The sequence below is a fragment of the Bactrocera oleae genome, chromosome 2 (assembly GCF_042242935.1).
Source record: "Bactrocera oleae isolate idBacOlea1 chromosome 2, idBacOlea1, whole genome shotgun sequence".
NCBI classification, from domain to species: domain Eukaryota; kingdom Metazoa; phylum Arthropoda; class Insecta; order Diptera; family Tephritidae; genus Bactrocera; species Bactrocera oleae.
In genome coordinates, this window is record NC_091536.1 from 96,125,622 (window position 1) to 96,151,805 (window position 26,184).

The window sequence follows — 26,184 nt, forward strand, 5'->3', positions numbered from 1 at the left end:
AAAGCACACCATTCATCGTCAAACATACACATATATATCTATCTATCTATATACATACATATGTACACTGCAAATAGACAAACAGCCTGTTTAACGCAGCAATTAAATGAGCCGCGAAAGCAATTAAGTGTTAACTTTTAGAACTGTAACAGTTTGAAAATATTTACCAACATATTGGCTATTCCCAGCACCAAGCCAGCGATGCTTTTTCGCAGTGCAAACACAACATAAATGCGCATAAACATACAAACATACAAACATATCTACATATGTACACTCATAGTATTTGGTTTGTTGATACTCGCCGCTTTGGCTTGTGTGCTCACATTTTATCCCTGACATTCTTTCGCACATTTAGACACACACACATACACACATCCAAACACGCATCTCTGCACTTAATTTTTCACCTTCTTGGTTAAATTTGTTTTTTATTTCTCCTTTTTCTAAGTTTTCTGTATTTTTTGTCTCTTTTACGTTTTTTCACCCTCGGTTATAGCAAAAAGATTTGAAAAAAAACAACAAAAAATAACAAATACATTTTATTGTTTCCGAAATGCAAATTAATTAAAGTTTTAGCTGAGAACTTGTTGCGCTTTTTTATGCCAAATATTAGCAGACGTTTTGGTTTGACCAGTTAACCTAAAGCCACAATTAACGAAATATATGTAAATATTTGTTACTTCTTTTATTATTATTCCTTTAACATTTGAACTTCATATTCACAAACAAACACACAACCTTCCATATTATCGTACAACATATAATACGTATACGTAATTATACACTTGCAACATGTTGCTACAGAGTATACTAGTTTTGTTCACCTAATGGTTGTTTGTGTCACCTAAAAATTTACGATCTCGCACTATAACTTGTGCCAAAAATAAGTAAAAGCAGATCAACACTTCTCTTAGCCCCCTTATATATTTTTAACATAAATATTTTCGAACCTCCGATCCATTTTATACCCTATCTATCGGTCAATATGTAAGAAATCTTAATGAAATTCCGAAGGAATCTCTTTCTAATAACAGTGTATCCTCTTTTGCCAAAATGAATGAAATCACGACCATGCCTTCCTTTCAAAACCAGAAGGTCCCGCCTTTGTTTCTTGCAAGTTGCAAGAGTATGAAATGTTTGGTTACACCTGAACTTAGCACTTCCTTGCTTGTTTTTTACGTAACTTTGTATCTCATATACAAATATAGGGGTTTACGGAATGCTAAATGTTACATAACGGTTAAATCCCACTAAGCGATACAAAATCCATCTTTAGACGGCAGACGCTGTTTCATTTCGGGGTAATTGAAATGACTAGAAAGGATTTCATAATTACTATGTTTTCTATACCCCACTAACACCTAATTTTCAATACCGTCAGTTTTTTGAAATACCAAAGTTCAAACCCATCTTTTATTTGGATCAACACAGAAAAAGCTAGATAAATTCTAAGATCTGAACAATTTCTTCGGAGCTTAAATCGTTGATGAATCAGTTTAAGTGCCAATTATATCCTATCCAATATTGGGCTTCCTCAGACTGACAGACGAATTTGGGTATATTATTGAGAGAGGTTTTAATACTATAATATTGTAGCAGATTCGGACTGACCAACCGTTGTATTTGAAGCAGCGGATTTTTTCCATGTGAGTCGAATCTTCGTAATCGGAACGGATACGAAGTTACATCCAAGCAAAGAGTTCGTCGAAATATATTAAAATTCTGTAATATAAACCAGATTTCTTTCATGTCTTTAATTACTAAGGATTTATTACGTTGATTTGGATCAGCTACTGATGCTAAAAGACAATTGATGAATTTTAAACCGCATAATGATTGCAAGGTATATAGCGTAGAGATTTATAGGTTCTTCGTAAAATTAATATGAGTAAAAGTCAAAGGAAGGATATGGAAATAATTGTACTCGAGAGGCCCTTTCAGATTTCAGGTGAGGTTAGTCTAATTGGTCTATTTCAGTAAATGAGGTTGGAAAATTTGGCAAAATAAGAGCTATGAAATATTTTTGTTTTGATTTGTTCAAATCTGCCTTAAATCGATTTAGGTTGTCCCGCTGATTTATCATTATATTTTATAGGGCCTGCGACGCTTCCTTCTGGGTGTTGCCAACTTCGTAGCAAACTTATTAAACCTTGTTCAGGGTATAAATATTCAAATTGAATCCCGTAATTATATACTAACATTCAAACAAATTTTCTAATGATATGAAAAGAATAAATTATTTAGTAAGAGGAGATAATCAATTGTCAAAATTTTCTACAACATAGTTTGACAGTTTAAGTCTAGCGACCAACCATTTATTTTTCAAACCGGTTACAGTTCTATACCAACTTCATCGTCAAAACAATGATGCCACTATTTTCATTAGCATAAGCTATAATATTGTCTTATATCATTTCACTTATATTATAAGAACCAAAAATTTTAAGTTTATAGTTTCTTTTCACAAATTCGCTAGAACTTGGGAAAAACTTCCATCTGGACATAAGAATATATCAACTGTCAGTGTACTTGGAATGTAGAGAGTATTAGTAATAGTCGGCTCTTCATCCTCGGCCGACGCGTAGTCATTAATTGTCTAAGCAAATTTGTAATGGCCTGCGACGTCACCACGGAACACTTTTATTGAATAATATTTCCTTAGTGCAGTTTCTCGATCACAATAACCGAAGACCCTATAGACTAACGATTTGAAAATTGGATTGGATTGGAGGAAGTTTGTATCCTTTTAAAAGATCTGTTTGGAAAGTTCCCTCCGAAAAATTCACTAATGTAGTCTATATTTATGTACATATACGTTTATAAATTTCTTAGAAGTTCCAAACAACATAATTTTCTAAGTAAAGAATATAATTGCTAATTACTGATTGCACCAATTTGTTTTCAGCGCACTATCGCTACTCAAACCACAGAACGTAAATGTTCTAAGTTCTCTGCACAAACTCGGTTTTGGCATAAAATAAGCACTCAAAATATTATCATAATAATTGAAAAAAGAATTAGTAAGCAATCACATAGAATTTTTCGCATCTTAGATTATAACGAGATACATAGAACTGAACGTGATCAACTTGACCGTACAAAGTCTCCCCTTAAGAAGTTGAGCGCACCATTATTCAACGCGATCTTCATCGAACCAATAAAGTCATGCAATTGCTGCACTAATAGCAAAAATAATGCAAGCTGACATAACGAGGCGGCTAACCCTCTAACCTAAGCGATCGGCTGCCGACAGACTAAGCAGCAGCGGCAGCGCCACGAACACTACCGTGAGCACCTGACGAAATGCTAGAGGCGGCGATGACATACATATAGTATAACTACAAGCATAACTCATACACACACACACACACACACATACAAACAAAAGCGTTTGACGAGCAACAATAGCAGAGCGTTTCAAACTAACAATTAGCTATTTTGGAACGCATAGCGGCAAGCAGAAGTACAAATTCTACGCTCCCACACACACATCCGAGCACATACGAGTGTACGTATACGAGAATGCCAATACATTGGCGTTTGGCTGAGGCATGCGAAACATTAAAAGACAGCACATTTGAATTGTCTTTAAAATTCGGTGTAATTATTTCTAGGCAAACTGTTTGTCTACCGACTTCATACAGTCAACAACGAACGCATTGATCATCGGCGGTAACGACAACGACCACGACCATCAATAGTGCGCCCGGGCATATTAGCGGCGTTTAACTTGAGCTTTTTTTTAGTGACGTGTACGTCGCGTTTGATCGCATTATCCTTGCGCGTGCAGCAAGACTTCAGAACAACCAAAAAAAAAAGGTGCGGTGTGTTTAACGAAATACAAGAATACAGAAAAAAATGCAAAATTAAACTTATTGTTTAAAACAAAGCCATTTGAAAATTAGTAAAGAAATAAGGAGATAACAAAATAATAAGAACTTTGTGTGGGCAGAATTGAAGATTTAATTGAATACCTTTTGTAGAATTCTTAAATGAGAATTTTACAAAACAAAAGGACTACGAGAAAATAAAACAAATATTATTTCTAATCAAAAAACTGTAAGGAGCATAAGAAATTAAGGTGAGCGAAAGCGAAAAATAAAGGACTTCTTTCCAAAACATATATATTGATAAACTTTAAGCCTTGTTCATGAACTGTGCAAAATAGTAAAGTTGAAACTGTTAAGTGCCTAAAAAATAAATAATTTCAATTTCAGCAATTGAAAATAATAATTTAGAAAATGTGATATGAAACATGAAAAGTAAAAAGACTTGGAAGACTCTTTAATATAGATTAAATGGAGTTGGAGTGCTCTAAAAATGTACCTTAATGGTTAGGCCACTGCATTATTCGTGAGCTTAAGCATTTCTTAAAAAGTGAAAATGACACAAGTAAAATATATACTGAACTATTACCACCAGTTTTAGTTTTGAATATCCTTCGGGCAGTTTTCCCATGACAGATATTTACTAGAAGTTTCACATTTTTCCATCGAGGGCATTGTCTTTTTGTGAATTTGTGTGGATTATCTTATTATGCGTATTTTTTTTTTTATAAAAAATCCACTCATTCATGAATGGAAAAATCTACTAAATTTTGAATTAATTTTGCTTCTACCTTTTTTTTCTTATGTAAGAAGAATATATATACTTCAAATATCTATTTTCTTATAATACATATTTAACTCAAGTTTGTTTCGAAACGGACATGAGCTCATATAAGTAGTATCATATTTGTTATTATTGTGTAGTTTTTCTTTTAAATATTTTTAAATTGAAATTTTGTAGTTGCACAGACACGATAATTGTAGCTTTTCGATTGTTTTTTTTAAACGAATGAAACATATTGGTTTTCTTAAGTTCCTGCAGAAAATTGGCTCGGTATCATATATATGTTATCATTTCGTCACAAAAGCGCAGATGATACCAAAAATCACTGGTAGAATGGCTTTCCAGAAGCAAGTGTCTTCCAAACTTTTATTCACATAGGGCAATAGGGTGCCAAATAAACATCTACTTAAACTGATGAAAATGTAAAATAAGTATAAATGTGTGTTTCAAAAAACTTTTTTTTAATTTTTAGAATTTTCTTATTATAATAATTAGACAAAAATAAGTGGGTTTGTCGCAAAAAACGTATTAATAGAGAGCTTATAACTTAGCTTTTAATCTGAAACAGTTGTATATGGTATACCTATAATTTACAAATGTTTGGTTTTTAATGATAAAATTCATAATATTAATAATAAGGCTTCGATAATTTATTTATTAAATGACTTACTATACATTTGATAAGTTTTTTCATGCACATTAAAAATAAAAAAAAAAAACTGTTTTGAAATTTCTTTTAATATAAATAACAACAAAAAATTAAAAAGTGCTCGATATTTTTCTGAACTCACAGATTACACTAAAGTTTTCTTTTATATTTATATCCTTAGTCAAAAAAAAAAAAAAAACTATGTTTCAAAGTCAGAGGAAATTCTGCGCGAACTGAGAAATGGCCTATCGAACACAGCAATCATAATTTCCCCTAATTTGTATATATAAAATCTTAAACTCGACTTCGAATTATGAGTTCAGCTTTTATAACTCGTCTTTGCAAAATCAAGATCTTACGTTAGTTTATATGCCTATATTATAAATTTGTATTTTTTATAGTTTCTGTTTTACATACTTAAGTGGTTTAGTAGAATTCGCATGAATTTGAATAAATGGGGCTAAAAACTAAAATATAAATTGAAAAAAAAATCATTAAAATTGTTACTATAATTTGTTATAAAATAAATAGTAATATCAGTGCAATTCACAAATATTTTTCTCTTCTTCTAAATTTTGTCTAGAAATATGTGTTGGTATAAAAATAGAGCATACAAAGCTAGCTAAAAATCACACTAAACTAACAAGAATTATTGTTTTTTTTTTCAATAAAAATGGCAACATGAGATAAGCATTTTATTTAAATTTTTTCAATTATCAAGCAAATGCCAATCAATATTGCCAGCCACCGAACTATTGATTTCGTTCATAACCTGTTTGAAGTATATCATAGCAAGATAGCAGACAAAGAGTTGTTTTCGGAAGTATACACACATATAAATAATAAAAAAACGAGAGCCCAAAAAACATTTTCACTTCCTAGTTGACCACAACTACGCAGTGAGGAAGCAACGTTGCCAGCACGGATGGTGGATACACTCAGTTGAGTGGCTTGTTGTCTCTAGGCTAGACACGGTAGTCAACGACTAATAAGCTATGTAACATACTTCAAGCATTGGCTCCATACATAAGGCCCGCATCTTATAAAATAAGATTTTACTTTATAAGTTTGATTAATATATAAACATGTTTTATTAAAATCTTTTAATTTTTAGTTCACTGTGGTGTACCATAAAAATTTCGGCTCTTATGTTTGATGCCTCTCATCAAACTCTGTACACATGGTTCATTACATATTTTAGCAGCTTCAATCCATTGTTTTGTAAAATAAATCATATCTTTTGCGTGTTCTCCTTTTTTCTTAAGTTATCGCTAAACTATTGCTCAACATCGATCAATTGGTCTTAGCATCGGTGCGTTTGGAGGGTTGGGGATAAACGGAAGTAATCTTTACTCCAAACATTCTTTACCATAAATCTAACTGTTGCTGGTGCCTTTAGTTACAAATGATTCTGTTTTTAACCACATGAGCAAATCGTTTGCCAAACCATACATTTCGATGCATATTTTTGCTGGTAAAAGTACAAAATAAGTGTTAGATTTGATTTTTCTTTAATCGAAATCTTTATTAATAACAACTTTCTTTAAATAAAGTTGCCTCGGTACGAAGAACAATAAAAAAAAGAATGTGTAACGGAAGAATAACGGAAAACTAGTCACAAAAAATAGTGCTGCCATCTTCTAAACATTTCCGAATTTTTTCGCACGCAATCCTTACTTACTTATGGCACGTAGGAGCCACACCGTGACTATTTTTGTTTTTATAATATACTGCCTGTTGTTGCTGTTGTTGTTTTTAGAATTGAGATCACGTATAATTCACAAAAGCAGAAGAATTATAAATTATTCCAAGTTTTGCAGACCATAAGTGGAATAATAATTATATAAATAATAGTCGAAGTGTGGAGGGGGGGGAAGTAGAAAAAATAAAGCGAAAAACATACGCGCGTCAACTGTATGAATCGATCAAATTGATTATTCACAATATGCCAATTGATTTGCCATTTTGAATATTGATATTTTTATATTTTTTTTTCGCGATTTGTATCGTTTTGGGATAAACCGCGCAACCGCACAAGCATATAGACACACATGTCAATAGATGTACCATTCACATGTAAATCTGTGTGTGGAACGCACACACACAAACATATACACATATATATGCAAATTCGCGCTGAAAAGCTGCGTGTCTCTAAGCGAACTTCACACAATTAATATGTGGTGCACGCGCATGCGCAAATGCGTGCGACTCTTCAGCGCCTTGTCGGCGGTTGCTGTGCCCACAAACACGCACACGCACACATATATATGTATGTAACGCATTGGAGTGCCGGCGGCGCATTGACGTTCACAGCATATTAGTAACATGAATAGTCGTTACAAAAATACACGTTGGTCAGCAGTGCATGTTTGTATGTATGTACATATGTGTGTACACAGTGTAATGTCGCTAGTTGGGTTGGTTGGTTGGCTGGTTGGTGGGTGTGCGGGCGTCAATTGTTGGCGATTAGAGTGATTTTTATGACGCTTGCCAATTTAAAAGAATGTTTATGTGCACATACGTATATATATATATGTTAGTATTTATGTGTGTTTGTACGCGTTGAGAAGTGTCTATTATTCTACAATTATTGTAGTCGTACAAATTGATTAAATTTGAAAATGCGTGCGATGAATATTGAAAAAGCAAAGAATTATGCGTGTACGTGCGTTTAAAAATCTTGCATACATAGAACTTAGCTACGAAATGTAACTAAAGAGGTATATATTGTAGAAATCAAAGTTATTATGAGACCTAAACGGAATTTTCCAAAAACCAGTTAAGTAGCTAAATTTTTTATAGCATAAAGGTATATAAAAATATCTGTATCTTGATTTAGAACGATCCCCTTATATGACCTGCATTGTCCAATCTTGACAATTTCCTTGATACCGTTGCCTTGGATATTAATACATGCCAAATTTTGTGAACATGACAAAATCGACTTAGCTTGTCACGCTGATCAGTTTTATATAAATTTACTTTTAAAACCCCTTATCTAATGTGTGACGAGATATTTGATAAGATTAAAAATGGATTGATTTTTGAATAAATCATCAATATGCTCGAAGTTCATGTCAGAAGCATCACTCTTCACTTAGCTGTTCCATGTCATGAATAACATATTTGTGCTCATTACTGTTCCGTTAAATAATTGACATAAATGAATTATCAGTCGATGTTTTGACGTCACTTTAGAAGGATTTACTGACGTGACGAAACAGGAGGCTTAACTACAGTTTGCTTATAAAAACTGATTTTGTTTGTAAAAAAGTATTCCTCAGATCCACTCACGGTAATCATTAAAATACTTTTTTGTCAAAATTTGCATTAATTACTTTTTCCACTACTGAAGCAAAGATAGTTTTCCTGTTAACATTTCAACACTGAGAACATTTAAACACTTCAAATAGTAAATTTATGGAATATTATGTGCAGAGTTACCACATTTTTGAATAAATCAACAAAAAAATTACTTCAAAAATTCACTGCACGGATTTAATGGCTTACATTTGATTTAAAAAATAGTAATTAGTTTTGCAAAGGCAGCCATAAAAATTATTTACAGTTAACTTTGGCATGGCTATTGCATATTATTTCCACTTTACATTTCCCTTTCAATTTTCCATTTTATGCACATGACGATTGGAAAATTGCAAAATATTATGACTATAGTTACAAGAAGTTAAACTTTAAGAATATAAATATATGCTCATATCTACGGATTCTTAAAGTTTGTTGTTGTTATTGGGAAGCTGATCCAATCGAAAATTGAAAGGGAAATTTAAAGTGGAAACTGTAAATAGTTTTTATGGCTGCTTTTATAATTCTTATTGCTATATAAATATATGTATGTTCGTATATAAGTATGTAATGTCGCAATACATATGTGTATGTGGTATACAAAGAGCCAGCATATGAGGCCAACCAGTTGCGCTTCGCCTTTAAAACTAAAGTCGTTATGCAACATTTAGTACCGTATCGAATTAGTTTAAAATTACTTCACTTTGGAAAAAGATTGCGAACATAAAGACCACAAAAAATCCATAGAGAAGTTTTGCAGGTGAAACAAGAATCAGGCTTTAGCCGAAAGCATGTTTCTTCGCCGCATAGAGTGGATTAACCTGCGCTGCATTCGCTGGCTTTAGGGACTACAGGTCGACGGAGGGGTTATAGCGTATGGTTTTTGTGAAACTCGCAAACAGTTTTAATGGTTTTCAAAGCTTACCAAGTCGATTCATTTGTGTGAATGCAGAGAGCGCGTTTTGAGCCTCGTCAAAAATACTTTCAATATAAATATTCTATGCGAGTAAACTTGGCCTACAAAATAGTGCCAATATATTTTTTGTTGTCCGTAAACACACATAAATGGCTGATTAAGACAATTAATAAATATAAGCGATTATATAAAGGGTGTTTTGTCAAAAAAAATTTTAATTTTTAAAAGTATATTAATTAAAATTTTAAATATACGGGAAACTTAAGTGAAGAAACTTAACTATCACTAAATAACACTAGAAATATATATAAATTTTATTAAAAAAAAAAATAATTTATGCTTTTGAAATTTAAAAAAAAAAATTTTTTTTTCAAATTTCCAAAAAGTTAAAAATATCTTCAATAACACTAAAAAATATACACATTTTATCAACAAAACAAGAAATTACAATTAAAAAAAAAGTTTTAATTACAATTTTTTTAATTACATAATTTATAAAACTGTTTTTCAATACTCAATAAATAAAATCACCATTTGTCTTAATTTTATTTTTGAAAATAAATGTTTTAGTTTCGAATTATTTTTATTAAAAATTTTTAAAGTATTTTTCAATATGAAATTAATAAAATTACCAAAGGTCTTCAATAACTTAATAAAATATATATTTTATGAACAAAGAAAAACATTTAATTTTTTCAAAAGTTTTAAAATTATTTTTTATAAATTTCAAAAATTAAATTACGAGAGGTCTTCAATAACATTAAAAAATATGTATCAAGCTCGAAAATGAAATCGTAAATATAAGAGTTCAAATTATATATAAATTATATATCCCAACTCACCCTGTATACAAGTATTTTCGTTTAAATGCTGAAGCATTGTTGCACATTGCCAACAACCAGATTGCTGCCACAGCTCTAAGCGACTATGACCTGCCATATAGCAAGCCAAATAAAGCCTTGCTACTCGGCAAAGGCAAGGCTGGGCGGAGACAGGTGCACAAAATATCAATTGCCGCATTCAATGTCAAGTCCATCAATTCCACAAGTTGCTTGCGGCTGCCAACCGCACAAACTGCAAGTTTTCAAGTTTCACACTGCCAAAGCACGTCTCTGAGCCAGCATCTCTTTAATTTATGCAAATGCCACGAAATTGGCATTCAGTTGGATTGTTGCTAATTTTTCAATAGTTAAGTGTGTGCTTAAAGATTTGCGCTTAATATTTAGTGTTTTATTGTATATTTATGTTTTGAAATTGTTTTTAGAATACAAGCTGTCAAGCTTCTTCGGATTTTTTTAAGAACGGCACAATTTTTTCGTTATTTTTGCTTATGAAAGGTATAAAAATATTTGTAAAAAATATTTCTAAAAGCATTCAGATCTTCTGTGACAAAACATAAACACGGCTTTTTCCAATAGATTTTATAAGTTATATGTCATTATATGAGTATATAAATCTTTAAACCATTTTATAATGAAGAATGTTAAAATAAAGTTGAGTGCCTTTTGTTGTTAATGTTAGCGAAAACCGGCAGTTTTCGATGGGCCTTAAAAAATAGAAACAAATTTTGGTTAACCTCAGCTTTTTTATAAACTCTGAATCTTGGTCAACATAACTAATAAACCTTCAGAAATAAAGCGTTTGACAACGACAAATTTATATAATAAGTTAAGCGGGCTTTATTATATGACTAGTAGAAAGAAAAATAGCTGAAAGATAATTTATAAAAGATCAAAATAACTCCGAAAATACTAATATATACTTGATTAACATTCGCTATTGTGACGTCAGCATAATTGTAGCTGATACTGTCAAACATATGTTACTGACAGCTAATAACTGCTACTTTGCTCAACGCTATATTCGCTAAATAAGATGAGAATACAACTATTTCATAACATTGTAAGAATTTAATGAAATTTATGTTAACGCCAGAATGCAGAGTTCTTACAAAACTTGACTTCATTAGTTAGTAACTATTTAATTGCAGTTTTAATGACCACAGATTGTAAGAATATGTAAAAGAGTTGCAACATTTTTTTTAACTATGCTGTAACAAAACACTTATGGTCAATTAACAAAAAAAAAAAAAACAACAAAAATATTTTCCAAAGTAATAAAATGGTAATCCATCAAAGCACGTTTATTGCTGTGGCATATAAACATTACGTACATTTTGGGTTTAGAATTGTGGCCGGAAATGACTAACTGCCAAAAGTTTATCAAAAAATTCTGACATACGAACATATATACAATGTTTATATATACATATATGTTATATGTATGGATATACATTTTTGAAAATGTAGCTGAATAGTATTTAAATTACTTCTAGTATAAACCTACATACATACATATGTACCAATATTTATTTATATCTATGTGCATATATACACTACATAAATTCAAATCACTGCCGGTCTACGTCTATCACATTTTATTGCTTCCAAATGCGGTGTGGTAATATGCAAACATTGCAATACCCAAATACTTCGAATCGAATCTTAAAATTACTCAATTGAATTGCTAGTTTGAAGTTCTTTTGACATGAATTGCCACAAAGTGTTGTCGGAAGGTGTTGCCAAATTAATTTAAAGATTTCATAAATATCTAATTTGAAGTTATGCGGTTTATGGTGAATAACCAAAGCAACATGCAATGAACCATGCAATTGAAACTAACCGCTAAATACCGTTAATCGATTTTAACAGCACCAATGCCGAATTAGTAGACAACAATTTTATAATTAAAAGAAAATAATTTAAAAAAAAATTTCTAAAAACAATTTTTATTGCATTTTAGAGTTTAACTACTTGCTTGCAATTATTTTATTGTCAGCAAAATTACTCAAACGTTTCAAATTTGTTTTATGCATAATCAATTTGAGATTTCCTAAGACTAAACATATTATAGATACTTTTATTTTCGGAGTTTATTATATACATATGTTTGTGTTACACAATTTAATCATTTAAGGTTAACAACCTAAGGCTAAATGCATAGTAGAGTGAGTGGTGTGAGCAAAACTTAATTCTCGAGCTATAAAAGAGTGTGTCACACTAATTAATTGTTTATTTTATCATAATACTTCTTTATGCCTTTCAAATTTTTTGTAATTTTTTATTTGTACTACGCTTTACTATATTCTTAGCCTTAACTTTAATAAATAGTGTTTTCTATTAAACTCGGCTATATGGCATTTGTTCTATAGCTCTGAAAAGGTAAATACTTATATAGTACGTAGTCTTCTTGAAAGAATTAGAGCTAGATTATTTGGAAACTTCTTTTTTGCCAATTTAAGTCTTTAGATATTTTTACGTAAAATTAATCCCAGAACTTTTAGTCAGTTGTACTACATATCCTTGCTAGAAATTGAATGTACCGCTTCTCATTTGACGATATTTTCAGCAGAGTTTTCGCTTTTATTAAGCATGTCTACATTAGAATGATTGACACTTTATTTATATTGCATTAAGTCACCTTAACCTCAACTAATTTGTTTGAGACATATATATATATATATATATTTATATACATATGAACATTAGCTATGCGGAAATTCGCTTCAATACACATATTTACTTAAATTCTTAAATTATCTGACATCTCTGTTCTTATACAAAGCACGTTTTTGGGAAGACCGTTAAAACTTCGTACTACGAGTACACACTCGTAAGTATTATAAAAGAACATTGACATTAATTGATGCTACAATTAGTTTACTAGATTCCTATCAGCTAGTTAATATTATGTCGGTGTTTATTTTAAAGAATTTAAAATTGAGTCCTACCTTCGTACGAAAGATATTTTATTCAGTTTTAGACAACTTTTATGACCGACCATTAAGGGGCCAAGCCCCTTTTGTGTGACCGTTTGATTGACATGCATTTTACTAAAGTTTTATGATTTTGCAAATAGAAATAGAATTACTATATGAATTTTATTTCAAATCTCTCAGCGAATACGAAATCAGCTAAAAACTCGCCAAAAAAAGTTGCTTTACCAGCAATATTTGATTCAATGTGTTTCACATTTCGCATTATTTAGCTTTGGAATTCGAAACCACAAGTTTCTAAAGCTTAACACGTGTCTTCATCGCCTCTTTAATTAAAAAGCTGATGTCCCTGTTCTCGCGACTTTGAACTCTCGAGCAACTATACACTTTTATCGCACTTTTTTCACAAATCGGTTCTTTGCATTCGTAATTTTTTTAGTCAAACCTGATGGGAATTTTTGATGAGCCATATTTTTTGAGAATTTCATTAACACATTCTATAACTACATTAAGCTTAGTTTAGAACTTATTTGGTAGTCAGTATAAGGAAATCGCAGACACGTAAATCGAATTGGTAACGACTATCTGGCGAAGCGTCTGCTTGACAACGAAATAAGGTATTGTGGGTGGAATATGGAGAATACAAATATTTGTGTATGAAAGCGTTATGAGTACGTGAGAGTCATGACGGGCGAATCGCATAGAGAACAATGAGCATGAAGCTCATTTTACTGAAAACTTATTTAAATCAATCAATCACATGTGCTTATCAATGACGTTGTCAGCGTGTATTATGCAATCATGCATGATTTAAGACTTACCTATATAATAAAAGATGGTTATGAAACAATAATTTATGTAATGAAAAAACATCAAAAATCTGAAATTCTTATTACTTAAAGCACTGCTCTACGCTTTTTGTCAGTGCTAAGAGTTATAATTTTAACATCTCAAATAATTAATTTATACTCTTTTTCTTTTTATGCTTCCTACAGATGGCTCCAAATCTGATCGGCAGCACTTTTCTCATTGCCGAAACGGGAATTACTAATAATGATGCCAACAACAATAAACAGACTACATTGGCTAAGCCCAGTTGTAAGAATAGTAATGATCGTGTACCCAATCAGGGTGAATCGGCTGCGGCAATGCAACAGAATTCGTCCAAAGCGTCGGCACAAACTCAAAGTAAAGCGGACGCTGTCACGAAGAATCCTTATAAAATGGAAATTGTGTGGTTCAATGTGATGTTATTCGTGGTGTTGCATTCGACGGCACTCTATGGTGTGTATCTTATTTGGGCTGAGAACGCATACTTGGAGTTCTTTATTGGTGAGTACTGCACTGATACTATCATGTACTCGCATATAGTATATACATGTACTTGTACATATTATATATATAAAAAGTCGCTTACTTGTTTCTTCATTTATTAAATATCTTTGTTTTCTCTCTCCCTTTCTTCCTACTTCCATAGGCTATTTATACGCCATTCTCGGTGGTTTGGGCATTACAGCCGGTGTACATCGTCTCTGGTCGCATCGTGCCTACAAAGCTAAACTGCCATTGCGTATCTTCCTTATGTTGTGCCAATCGCTCGCCTTCCAGAACAGCATTTACGAGTGGTGTCGTGATCATCGTGTTCATCACAAATTTACCGATACTAATGCAGATCCCCATAATTCGGGTCGTGGTTTCTTCTTTGCCCATATGGGTTGGTTGATGTGCAAGAAACATCCCGATGTGAGAGAGCGTGGAAAGACCATTGATATGAGTGACATTTTGGCCGATCCCGTTGTTAAGTTTCAGAAGAAGTGAGTAGTTTTAAATGAAATTGCAGATTAAGTCTTATCGAGTGGATAATGGAGTTAGGTTTGATTAAAAGGTCGATCTCACATGAACAGTTTAGAGCGCCGGTCCGTTGTGGTACCCAAAAGTTCTAGAAAATTGATCATAAAAACCCTCATAAATTGTTGTGTCATACCATATACCATATACGAAGATATCATAGTGTATAAGATGTTTCAACCTCAGTCTTGCAAAAATTGGACAATGGAGGAGAAAGCGTCTGGATGTTTTCACCTCGCACTTTTCCATAAAACTGTGACAATTTCCGACAAGATTTTTAGCCTTACCGCATGAATACCTATTGGACAACCATACCTATTGGACAACGGAGATCCAATTTGTAATGGAAGTTCTTGAAGACGAATTAAATCGGAGTAAAGTGAAAAATAGAGGGAGAGCTCTGTAAATTGATGTCACGATAGTCGATTTTTTTAGAAACTGTCAAACTGACAATTGCTTGTTTAAAAGCTTTTTTAATTTTACTCTCTTATAAGAGAGTAACTGAGCGAAATATCACTGCTGGAACTACAGCTAAATTTGATTCGTATATGAAAATCGTCACCTTAAACTTGACAATAATCTAGTTTTTTATGGTGTAATACACCATTGACCTTTTAGGAATAAAAATAAAACCATTACTAATTAATTTGAACCCACAGATTATACTTCCTCGTCATGCCGATTTGCTGTTTCGTCATTCCTGCACTCTTCCCCTACTTCGTATTGGGCTCGTCGCTGCAAGTTTGCTTTTTCGTCTGCTCTATGCTGCGTTATACGCTCTCACTGCATGGCACTTGGCTAGTGAACAGCGCGGCTCACTTCTACGGCATGCGACCATACGAAAATAACATCAGCTCGGTAGATAGCAAAATGGTGTCGATAATTGCTTTCGGCGAAGGATGGCACAACTATCATCATGTCTTCCCATGGGATTACAAAGCGGGAGAATTAGGCACCTACCAATACAACTGGACGACCGCTTTCTTGGACTTCATGGCGCGTATAGGTGAGTTTAAGTGACCTAAAGCTTACACATATTTTTAATACTTTTAACGTACCAATGTATTTTTCCTTTTTTATATGCTCAGGCCAAGCATACGATTTGAAATCTGTGTCGAACGAGATGATCTTGAAGCGCGTACAACGTACTGGCGATGGCTCTCACCCATCGGTGCAAGATGTGAACAACAACAACGTGAACGTAAGCGAACTGGTGTCGAAACTCGATCATGAAAATGAAGAGACACTCGTTTGGGGGTGGGACGATCAGGATATCTGCGATGAGGATCGCAAGGGTGCTTTGCATAAGAAAGAGGAATAGAGGCGCTTGCAGTCTATAGCGCTCGTACACAGTTTCATGCGTTTTTATTCTTCTGGTTTGCATATAATGGAAAGAGTACACTATTTAATGAGTAAACTTATACTTGGTGCCTGTTGCAAGCTAACAATTTCCCAGCAACCGCTAGCACTAAAAAACTCATAGAATAATAAAAAAGGAAAAAAGCAACAAAAATAAAACAAACCACCAACCTAAAGTACGAACAAACACACACAAGCACACCCATAAACATAGAATGCGTCTACTTAATGTACTTGCAAATTATCTTATTATCGAGAGGGGGAGGGTAAAGCTGCGTGCTTCACGGCTTTTGGATGATGTGAAGAAAATACTGATTGATAAGTTAATTATGAGGGTGCGTACTTTTTAAAACACACAATGGAGGTTATATGCGGCATACACACTTATTACGTTAAGGGAGGTAGTTCACATACTTACAGCGTTAAGGCTAGTTCTAAGGAGATTGCTTGTATAGAGTTTTAATGTTTTTTTATTTTTAATTTTTTTTAATGATTTTCAACTGAGCGGTTGACTAAATATATATTTTATATACATATTATACAAACATACATGTATGAAATGGAATGCTAGTTTTAGTTTGCTTTAAATTTATTTTGTATATTACAATATGAACAATAACCAAAAATGTTAAGGTAAAGAAATAAAACAGTTTTGAAAAATATGCGGGTATTTTATTTGCACATACATATATAAAAAATATATATATGAACCAACACATAAAAGTTTCTGCGTCATATGTTTAATTAGCGACCAGTTAGCAGCGGATTACCGCACAATGCTTAAATTATTTATAAATTTATTAATTATTTTGCATAAGAATCGACAGACAACAAGAAAAGTCACTCGCTTATATAACAAACAGCAGTGAACGACGATACACAATACATACCAAAAAAAAAAAAAACATAACTACAAATAATAAATTAACAAAAATCACAAAAAAGTTGAGAAGAGTCGCTAAAGTTAGCGCAACGCGCAGGAGATGCGAATATGCGAAAAAGCAAATTGAAATTTGTTTCTAAGCAAACAACGTTCGCTTTGTGCAGCACATTCTGAATCACGCACACTTGAGTATATGTGTTTGTGAGCTTGTCGTAAGCTTGCAGTGTTAGCCTTAACCTCAGCCTTAAAGCTCGGCTTTGGCTCAATCTTTCAGCCTTTGCAGCATTGCGGATGAGCAATTTCGTTGTTTCACTTTCCGATCTTGAATTTCGCATAATTATGCGAGTAACACTTTTGTTTCATTTGCATTTTCATATTTATACCTGTAGTTTGTTGCTTTCAAGCACCAAGGAAGCGTTTATTTCATGGAATATTAATAAGCGGAAGTTTTTTTCGGCTAATGAAAACGAAAATCGATAGCAGCTTGGCAGATGCTCAACCATTGATAATTGTTGCAAAACATGAATTTGGAGGTTAGCAACATAGTATGTGCACTCATGTACACACAAACACACCTTTAACGAATGCGTTGGCTTAATGAACGATGTGGCTTTAGAATTTGTCGACTGATAGTGGTTTAGTGGTTAGTGGATAAAGGCATTAAGCCTTTCGGTGGTGTTGGAAAAGCTACTACAATAAAGTTTTGCTTGCAAAGCCACTTTGTCTCAAAAAATTTAGAAGTTATCGTTAAGGCCTTGGATTTTGCGTTTTGTGAATCAGCAGTATGATTAAATATTGTACGGTTTATTTAGAACAAGAGTGTAATATACTGGCATACTGAAAACAAAGTTTTTATATCATGTTGCCTTGAAAATCAATATGATTTAAGAGGTATTTAGATACCGATTTTTAGTACCCACTTATCTTATTTTATGATCAACATACATAGGTACTTAGTTAAATAACTTTTTCTAACACATCTAAGAAACGTTGAAATGAATTTATTGAAGTTAAGGGAGCTTAGATTGAATAATAAAATATATTTCGCACCAAAAACAGTATTTTTTCATTTCGAGCGCAGAAACATTTCAACCAACCTGTACTAAGCGGAACATTCTTGTTAAATTTTTTGAGGATATATGAAATACATGAGCTACATATATACTATGTATGTATATGAAAAAATTCCACAGGAAGTACCATATTTGGTGTACGGGATCTGCAGGGAGATTTGATCTGATTTCAGTTCTGTTTGGTATCAACTCGCAGTACGGCAGGTTTTAAAAAATATAAACATTATAAAATAAATTTAAGTAATCAAAATTATTTCATTCCGCATATGTAGGCTATGCGAAGATATAGACTCATTTAGTTCATACTCTTGTATAATACTATTCAGCATATATTTTTAGATTAAATTATCTATTGCAAAATCAAAGAAGCTTGTATGAAATTCAGTGTTTTATGGAAAGAAGTATTTTATGGAAGGTTATAATCCGACCTTTTCTAATTTTAAACTGTTTCAAGAAGGTAGTATGAGGACAATCAGAATTTTTTTAAAATTGGTCAAGTATTATATTAGTTGGTATAAAACACTATTCTAAGTTCCATTGGAAATCAGGCAATCGTCAATTCGTTAGCAAAACGATCGCTATGGCATTGAGAAATTTTTTCTGACATAATTGTAGATTTAAAGACGTTTTGCTTAGTTCGGTTTTTTCCTCTTAATAAAAAAAAAAGAAAGTGCAGAAACAAAGGGATCAGAAAAATAAATGGAGTGTCGGTGAATATAATTGATAAGTAAAATCAAAAAAGACGTTAAACGTATTTCCTACCTTTAATGCTACAACCTCGATAAAAATGATGATGGTGATAAACATTTTTTGCTGCTCCAAGTCAGTGACAATGAGTATCAAAATTATGACCTGTTTAAGCGCTATAAATCTATAATATATGTTATACGTATATTTGCTCGTCGCTTGGTAGTCAAAGAAAAATATCCAAACGGATTTTTTGGCATACAAAACGACCAGCTTCCTTATTAATATTATATAAAAAAATCTTAACAAACACAATAATTAATGGAAACAATGCACACTTTATTTTAATGAGTTTAAAAACTTCACAAGTTGTATTGAATATGCATATTTAATACAGATTTTATAAACGCTTGTGACACTATATTATTAAGTGGTTAGAAATGTTGTCTGAGTTTTATTTGTTTTACTCTGCTAACAAGTTGCACAGAATTAAATAGTTTTGATCATATAACGGGGTATAGATTTATATATACATATATATTATCAGGATTCGATTGTTTGTATGTGTGTTCATAAATTTGTTCGAAACATACAATGCACCCTGAGGAAGTTGATATTGTATGATGAAGAAATTGGACCACTGGAAAGTGTACAAATAAGGCGGAGTACGTGTGTCAACTCGGATCCAAAACTGATCGAAATCAGACTATACATTCTCCTTATCTTCGCTTACTTACATTTATAGAATGATATACGTCTTTCATGTAATGTTTATACCCTATTTACATATCACTCAATATATATATATTATGTACATATATCTAGCGAGAGTATCTGGTGTTCTGCTGTGCCCACACTTTACTCTTCCTTACTTGTTTTATTCAGTTATTTTTCTAATATGCATGTGTTTGGTCTGCATTAGATAACTAGACTTTCTGGAAAACTCATATGATTAACATAATCAAATATCAGTAGTTGTGAACAGTGACAAAACTAGTCATTAAAGATGCCACTCTAGAAATGGTAGAGTCTTTTTAAGATTTAAAAACTATTTTAAAATTTTATTATTAATAAATTATTACTTGCATAATACGAATAAAACAAATAATTATTTCGTATTGTCTCATTCGAGATCGAGTTAGAATTTTCCTTAATACAAAAATAAAAATGTACTTCCGGTTAGGAAAGACTAGACTTAGAGACTCGTGTTGAAACCGGTAATAAAGTAGTAAAATTAAAATAAATACTAATTTCTAATATTTCGTAAACGTATAATTGTTAATATAATATATTGAGTCTAGCTATAAGTTCTGTTACAAATTCAAACCGTTCTCAAAACCACAAAACATTTTTTTAAAGGTTAATTTTATTTAATAATGCATATGTTAAATGAGCGATGAACAAAATTTTATTTGAAATGGTCACCTTGTTCTTTCACACAAGCCCTCTAATGACTCGGCCATTGATCAATAACAGCACGCACGGTTTGTACTCGTATTGGTATTACCGACGCTGCTTGAACTTTTGAAAAATTTTTGAGACTCTACAAATTTCTTCTTGTATGCAACAGGAGACTCCTCACCAAACCATTACATCAGCTGAATGGTGACCACGTTGAATCCTTGGTATAACATTTACTGCGTCTTTGGAAGATTTTCTTGTTTTGATTATTAAAAACTGCTTTAAAAGTGAACATTTTTCCATCTGAACACAGTGAAGATGCCGCTTGCATCTGCGGAGCCTGATTTTTTGTTAGAAGAAGATCACATGACCAACGGTAGGCTTTCACATGGAAGTCATCTTGAATAAGTCTTGACATTGACCTGACCTCGATATATTCATTTCTCATGACATATTTTGTTTTTTATTTCCACGAATGCGCTTCGCCAACAGTTTTTTTGACTGAATTGGTTCGAACCACGCGAGAACCACCACTTTTCTTTCTGTCATCAACTGTAGACGTTTGGGGAAAACGATTAATACTGCGGTAAACATATATTCTCGAAATAGTCAGGTCGTGTTAGATGTGGTAAAGTGTCGACAGTCGATAACAGCGATTGTTTATGATAGTTTTTTGTCGATTTTTCAGTATATGGTTTTTGAGTTTATCTGCCAATAATCTGAATCATTTTAAATCTTTTTAGTTTGGCTGTGTTACAAACAACCTTATGTGGGTGTTTAAATGACTATAAACTCCCTTTCCAACTACACCGCTTCTTCAGGGTAAATAATGTCACACCCTAATACAACACACCACACCTTGGAACACAACACGCACTCACAACATAAACGACCACACTGCACACGATGTCAGCACAGAAGTTACCACCATACACGATGACACCCCACACAATCAACAAAAAGAGGGATTGGATCTTCAATTCACCACATTCGAAATAATTCCGATCTCTTTTGCGCAACGTCACCGTATAATCGCTATCTGCGCTATCGCCCTTTTTAAAATCGTGGTATTAACGTTTAGTTCAAAGGTTGTGAAAATAACATTTAATAAAAAAAATAAACATCTTTAATTTAAACATATAAAGAGCGTTTTATTAAAAAAGGGAAATAATATGTCTTTCGTGAGTGCTAACATTGTAGCATAATTATTCATGGTCCTTCGAGCCATAGTGAGCGGCACTATGGAGTAACAAAAAAAAAAAAAAAAAAAAAAAAAAAAGTGAAGTGGCTAAACGTTAATATATACATGCAAACGAACAAAAACTATGTATATATATATATAACAAGTGACTAAAAAGTGCTGTGGAGTGAACTGACATACATATACACATAGTAGAAGAAAAACAGATTGTTAAAAAGTTAATTTAAAAAAAAAAAAAGAAGAAGAAAGTGTGGAGTGACACAAACATATGTACAAGAGGTAAAAACCAACAATTATAAAAAAAAAAACGGGCGCGAAATAACACAAAATTTCATACGAGCGCGAATAGCAACAAAACCACAACAAAAATACATACATAATTAAAAAAAAAAAAAAAAAGAACGGGCGCGAGTCAAAACTAACAAAAAAAACATAATCACCTCAAAATTGACACAACAACAACCACACCAGCCTAAATCAGCACTGCGAAGCAGAAATTGGGAGCCGCAAGCGGAAAAAGCAACACACAAGTATACCATACACACATATGGTATACAATATTGTCCCCAAAACCCCTTGGTGGACCCCAAAGTGAGTCGTATCGTTTCCTATTCCTTTATTTTATCATGCATATATGTATGTAAAGATTACAGTTTTATATATATAGAACCTGTAATAACAAATACGTTCACCAAACTACAACAGTTCGGTAAAATATATATACCAACCTAAAGATGTATTATTAAGAACAACAATAATTCAATGCCTATTTATGCTTAGCTTCGTGTATTCAAATACACCATCAAGAAACAAAAATCAAAAACGAATTCAAGTATATACTTGCAAATTTCTCCAGCAATACCCCTTGTGTTTAATAAAGCAATAAGCAGGATTGCACATAATAAGTAAGCATAGGCAAAATAGAAAATCTAAAACAAGACAGAGAAACAAATAAAAACACAACAAACAAACATACATATATGCATATCGAAATAACGCTTATATATCACATCTCTATATATCGTTAAATATATATTTTTAATAAACATATATACATACAAAAATATATTTACAAAGTGCATACGGTCGAATACCTGCACATTATTTACTTTGCTTTGGCGCTCTCTTCGCTGTGCGAGCCTACATGCATACGTATATATACACATTTATATCCACAAACGGCGATTAATATATAATATCTGTAACTTTATACCCTACTTTTGGACCTAATAAAGTTATTTAATATCCATTTCAAAAAAGAAAAAATTATCATAAATTTCGAATATTATCAAACGGCGATAAAACAAATATATGATAAACGAATTTATAAAAAATTAAAATTATTAAAAACAAAAAAAACATTTTTTCCAACAACATACTTACATTCATATGTTACATATATATTTACAATTTTACATATATTCAAAGTCCTCATAGGCAATTATCCGGCAATGCCCCTTGTAACAAACAAGCAGGATTGCGTACACAAAAGTAAAAGCAAATTGATCTCTACAACGAGCTCTCAATTGCCCTAGAAAATAAAAATATTACATACGCACAAACAATTCGTATTGATCTCTTCAACGAGCTCTCAATTTCACGAGCACATAAATATATATGTACACACAAGTCCGTGTATTAGGGTGTACCTAAATACACCAACATAAGAACATAAGTATTATTAAATTAAAAGTGCCATTCTTAATAACTAAATTAAGAAAATTTGAATTACGCTGACAAATATATATTTAAAATAAAATACAAATTAAAAAATTATTTCGCAAGTAAAAATATATCTAGTCCGCAAAAAAAAAAAAAAAATCGTATATACGTAAAATAGTATTCGGTATTAATTATCATTTATTGCTGCGTTTAAATCAGTTTACACTGAGAAAATTTTAATTAACTTTGACACATATAGTAATAAATAACAAAACAAAATTGGTTAATGACGATAAAAATCAAATTACACCTGCAGAAGCTACACGCGCAAGACAGGTTACCACAAAGCAAATAAAGGGCAAAAATATTTGTGTTGCCAAATTCATTTCCGAGAGTGACAGATTAACACGATACTGCACTCGATTTTCATTTTCACCGATTCAAGACATTTCTGAATCGTTATTGGAAATAAAAAAACAAAATATTGACAATTTTTGGACTCGTCTCCAAACGGCTCATGACGCCATAGTAGATTATGACAATTCAGATCTACCACACGATTTTAAACCATCGGCTTACGCACTATACGAAAACTGCTTAGACCAGTACGAAGCTACAAAAGCTATGATCTCCGATCAATTAAAGCTAATAAAAGCTATTGCACCTACTCCACATCCGAGAGTAGAGCTGCCACAAGTACAAAATCAAGAGGCAAGTTCAGGCATCCATCTCGAGGTGCCCGCATGTGACACAGAAATATTTTATGGAGGTTATGAAGAATGGCCGTCCTTCCGGGACATGTTCACTGCCGTTTACATCAACCATCCAAAATTATCAAAAGCGCAAAAATTGTATCACCTCCGATACAAAACGCAAGGTCAAGCAGGCGTAATAGTCAAACAGTTCGCACTTAATGACGACAATTTCAATTTGGCTTGGGAAGCTCTAAAAGCAAGATATGAAAATGAAAGAATATTGGTCGATAACCAAGTAACGACACTAATAAACTTGCCAAAAATTCAAAAAGAAACCAGTGAAGAGTTTATAAGACTACAATCCACTGTTTCAAACTGTTTGTCGGTTTTATCGACACAAAATATTCCCACAGATAGCTGGGACCCTATACTGGTAAACATATGCACCGCCGCATTACCAAAAAAATCTTTACTTTTATGGGAGCAATCGCTCTCATCACGAAAGAAATGCCCCACGTGGCAACAAATGAAAGACTTTCTTACTACCCAGTACGAAATCGCTGAAAGGGTAGACAAAAAGATAATTAAAACAAAAAATGTACAACACGACCAAAAAAGAAGCTTCAATAGACCCCAAGCTAGTAGCAAAAATAAATTAAACAGAAGCTTTTACAAATCTCAATCGTTCACATCCGAACAAAATAATCATACGTCATGCGAACTATGCACGAGAGGGCATAAACTACAATCTTGCGAGATATTTAAAAAATTAAAAATTCAAGAAAGAAACAATTATATAAGAACAAAAAGATTATGTACAAATTGCTTGTCACATACGCATACTCATAAAAATTGTAAAAGCAAATTCAATTGCATCTACTGTCGAAAAAGACATCACACAATGCTTCACTACAGCACATTGCCCAGCTCACCCCAAAAGAGTGCATATATTAGTATAAAAAGAACCACGGGTTTAGTTTCAACTACAAATCCCGAAAACCACAATACCGAAAATTGCCTAATGACACCATGTTGCTCAAAGGCACAACACACTCAAACGCTACACAGCGAAATACAAAATAGGGTATTACTACCCACAGCAGTCATCTCCATCGAACACCGAGGAGAACTGTTTAAACTTAGGGCCTTAATAGACCAAGGATCACAACGATCTTTCATAGCGTCTAGGGCTCAAAATAGGCTACAACTGCCAACAAAACAAGCTAACTTTGAAATTACAGAAATGGGCGGAAGAGTAGTTCAAAACTCTAATAAAATCTGCCCCATTACCTTAATTTCCCCCCAAGCGGATAAGCACATACAAGCAGAAGCTATAGTCTTACCGCAACTTACAAATATGCTTCCAAGCTATCACATAAATAGCAAGCATTGGCAAAATGTTTCACACTTAAAGCTAGCAGATCCCAACTGCAACACCCCCGCTAACATAGATATTCTAATAGGCAGCGACCTTATACCGCAAATAATGCTTGAAGGTGTTGAAAAAATTTCAACGACCCTTCTAGCCCAAAATACAATATTCGGTTGGATTCTAAGTGGACTAGTTACTGAACCAGTTTCCACATCAACAACTCAAGTTGACGAAAATTCAAAAGAATACCTTAATTCACAATCAAGGAAATTTCGGGAGTTAGAAAAATGCCCCCTCATATCAATTAAAACCCCGGAGATCAGTATTGTAAAGACTTCTACAAAGCCACAACTACTCGATCAAATAATGGTCGGTACGTCATACGACTACCACTAAATTCACAATGTTCCAACACTCCAAGAATTGGCCGAAAAAACAAACTCATAGTCCCTTCTGACAAGATCAGTTTGAAAAAACACAAATATGTAACTTTTCGACCCCGCAGGATGGCTCTTGCCAATAATGATACAAAAATCCTGATTCAAAAAGCTTGAGATATGTTGTGCCCTCCTACTTGCCAAATTAGTGCATACGCACTTTAACATACATATATCCAAATTATCCCAAAAAAGTCGAAAAAATCGACACATAACAAATTATGCTCTAGTAGCTTACTTTTTCAAAATTATAAAACAATTTAAAAATAAAGTTAAGCGATCAGCATGCTCCCAATGCGATACAAT

The 26,184-nt window shown here is 32.7% G+C and overlaps 1 protein-coding gene across 2 annotated transcripts; it reads left to right on the forward strand.

Annotated features, from left to right (window-relative positions):
- The first annotated feature begins 3,596 nt into the window (after positions 1-3,596).
- Positions 3,597-17,129, forward strand: LOC106614791 (acyl-CoA Delta-9 desaturase). Of its 2 annotated transcripts, none has more exons than XM_014230695.3 (5): positions 3,597-4,084; positions 14,256-14,592; positions 14,738-15,074; positions 15,768-16,114; positions 16,197-17,129. In XM_014230695.3, exons 2-5 carry the CDS (start codon positions 14,256-14,258, stop codon positions 16,427-16,429), a joined length of 1,254 nt encoding a protein of 417 aa, XP_014086170.1. In that variant the 5' UTR covers positions 3,597-4,084; the 3' UTR covers positions 16,430-17,129. The 2 variants fall into 2 exon arrangements, with proteins under 2 accessions (XP_014086170.1, XP_036213140.1); XM_036357247.2 differs by having other exon boundaries at positions 3,597-3,822.
- The last annotated feature ends 9,055 nt before the right edge of the window (positions 17,130-26,184 follow it).

Coding starts and splice junctions, on each gene's coding strand:
- LOC106614791 (XM_014230695.3), top strand. CDS start 14,256: ATGGCTCCAAATCTGATCGGCAGCACTTTTCTCATTGCCGAAACGGGA. Junction 14,593..14,737: donor ATACTTGGAGTTCTTTATTG/GTGAGTACTGCA, acceptor CTACTTCCATAG/GCTATTTATACGCCATTCTC. Junction 15,075..15,767: donor GTTGTTAAGTTTCAGAAGAA/GTGAGTAGTTTT, acceptor TTGAACCCACAG/ATTATACTTCCTCGTCATGC.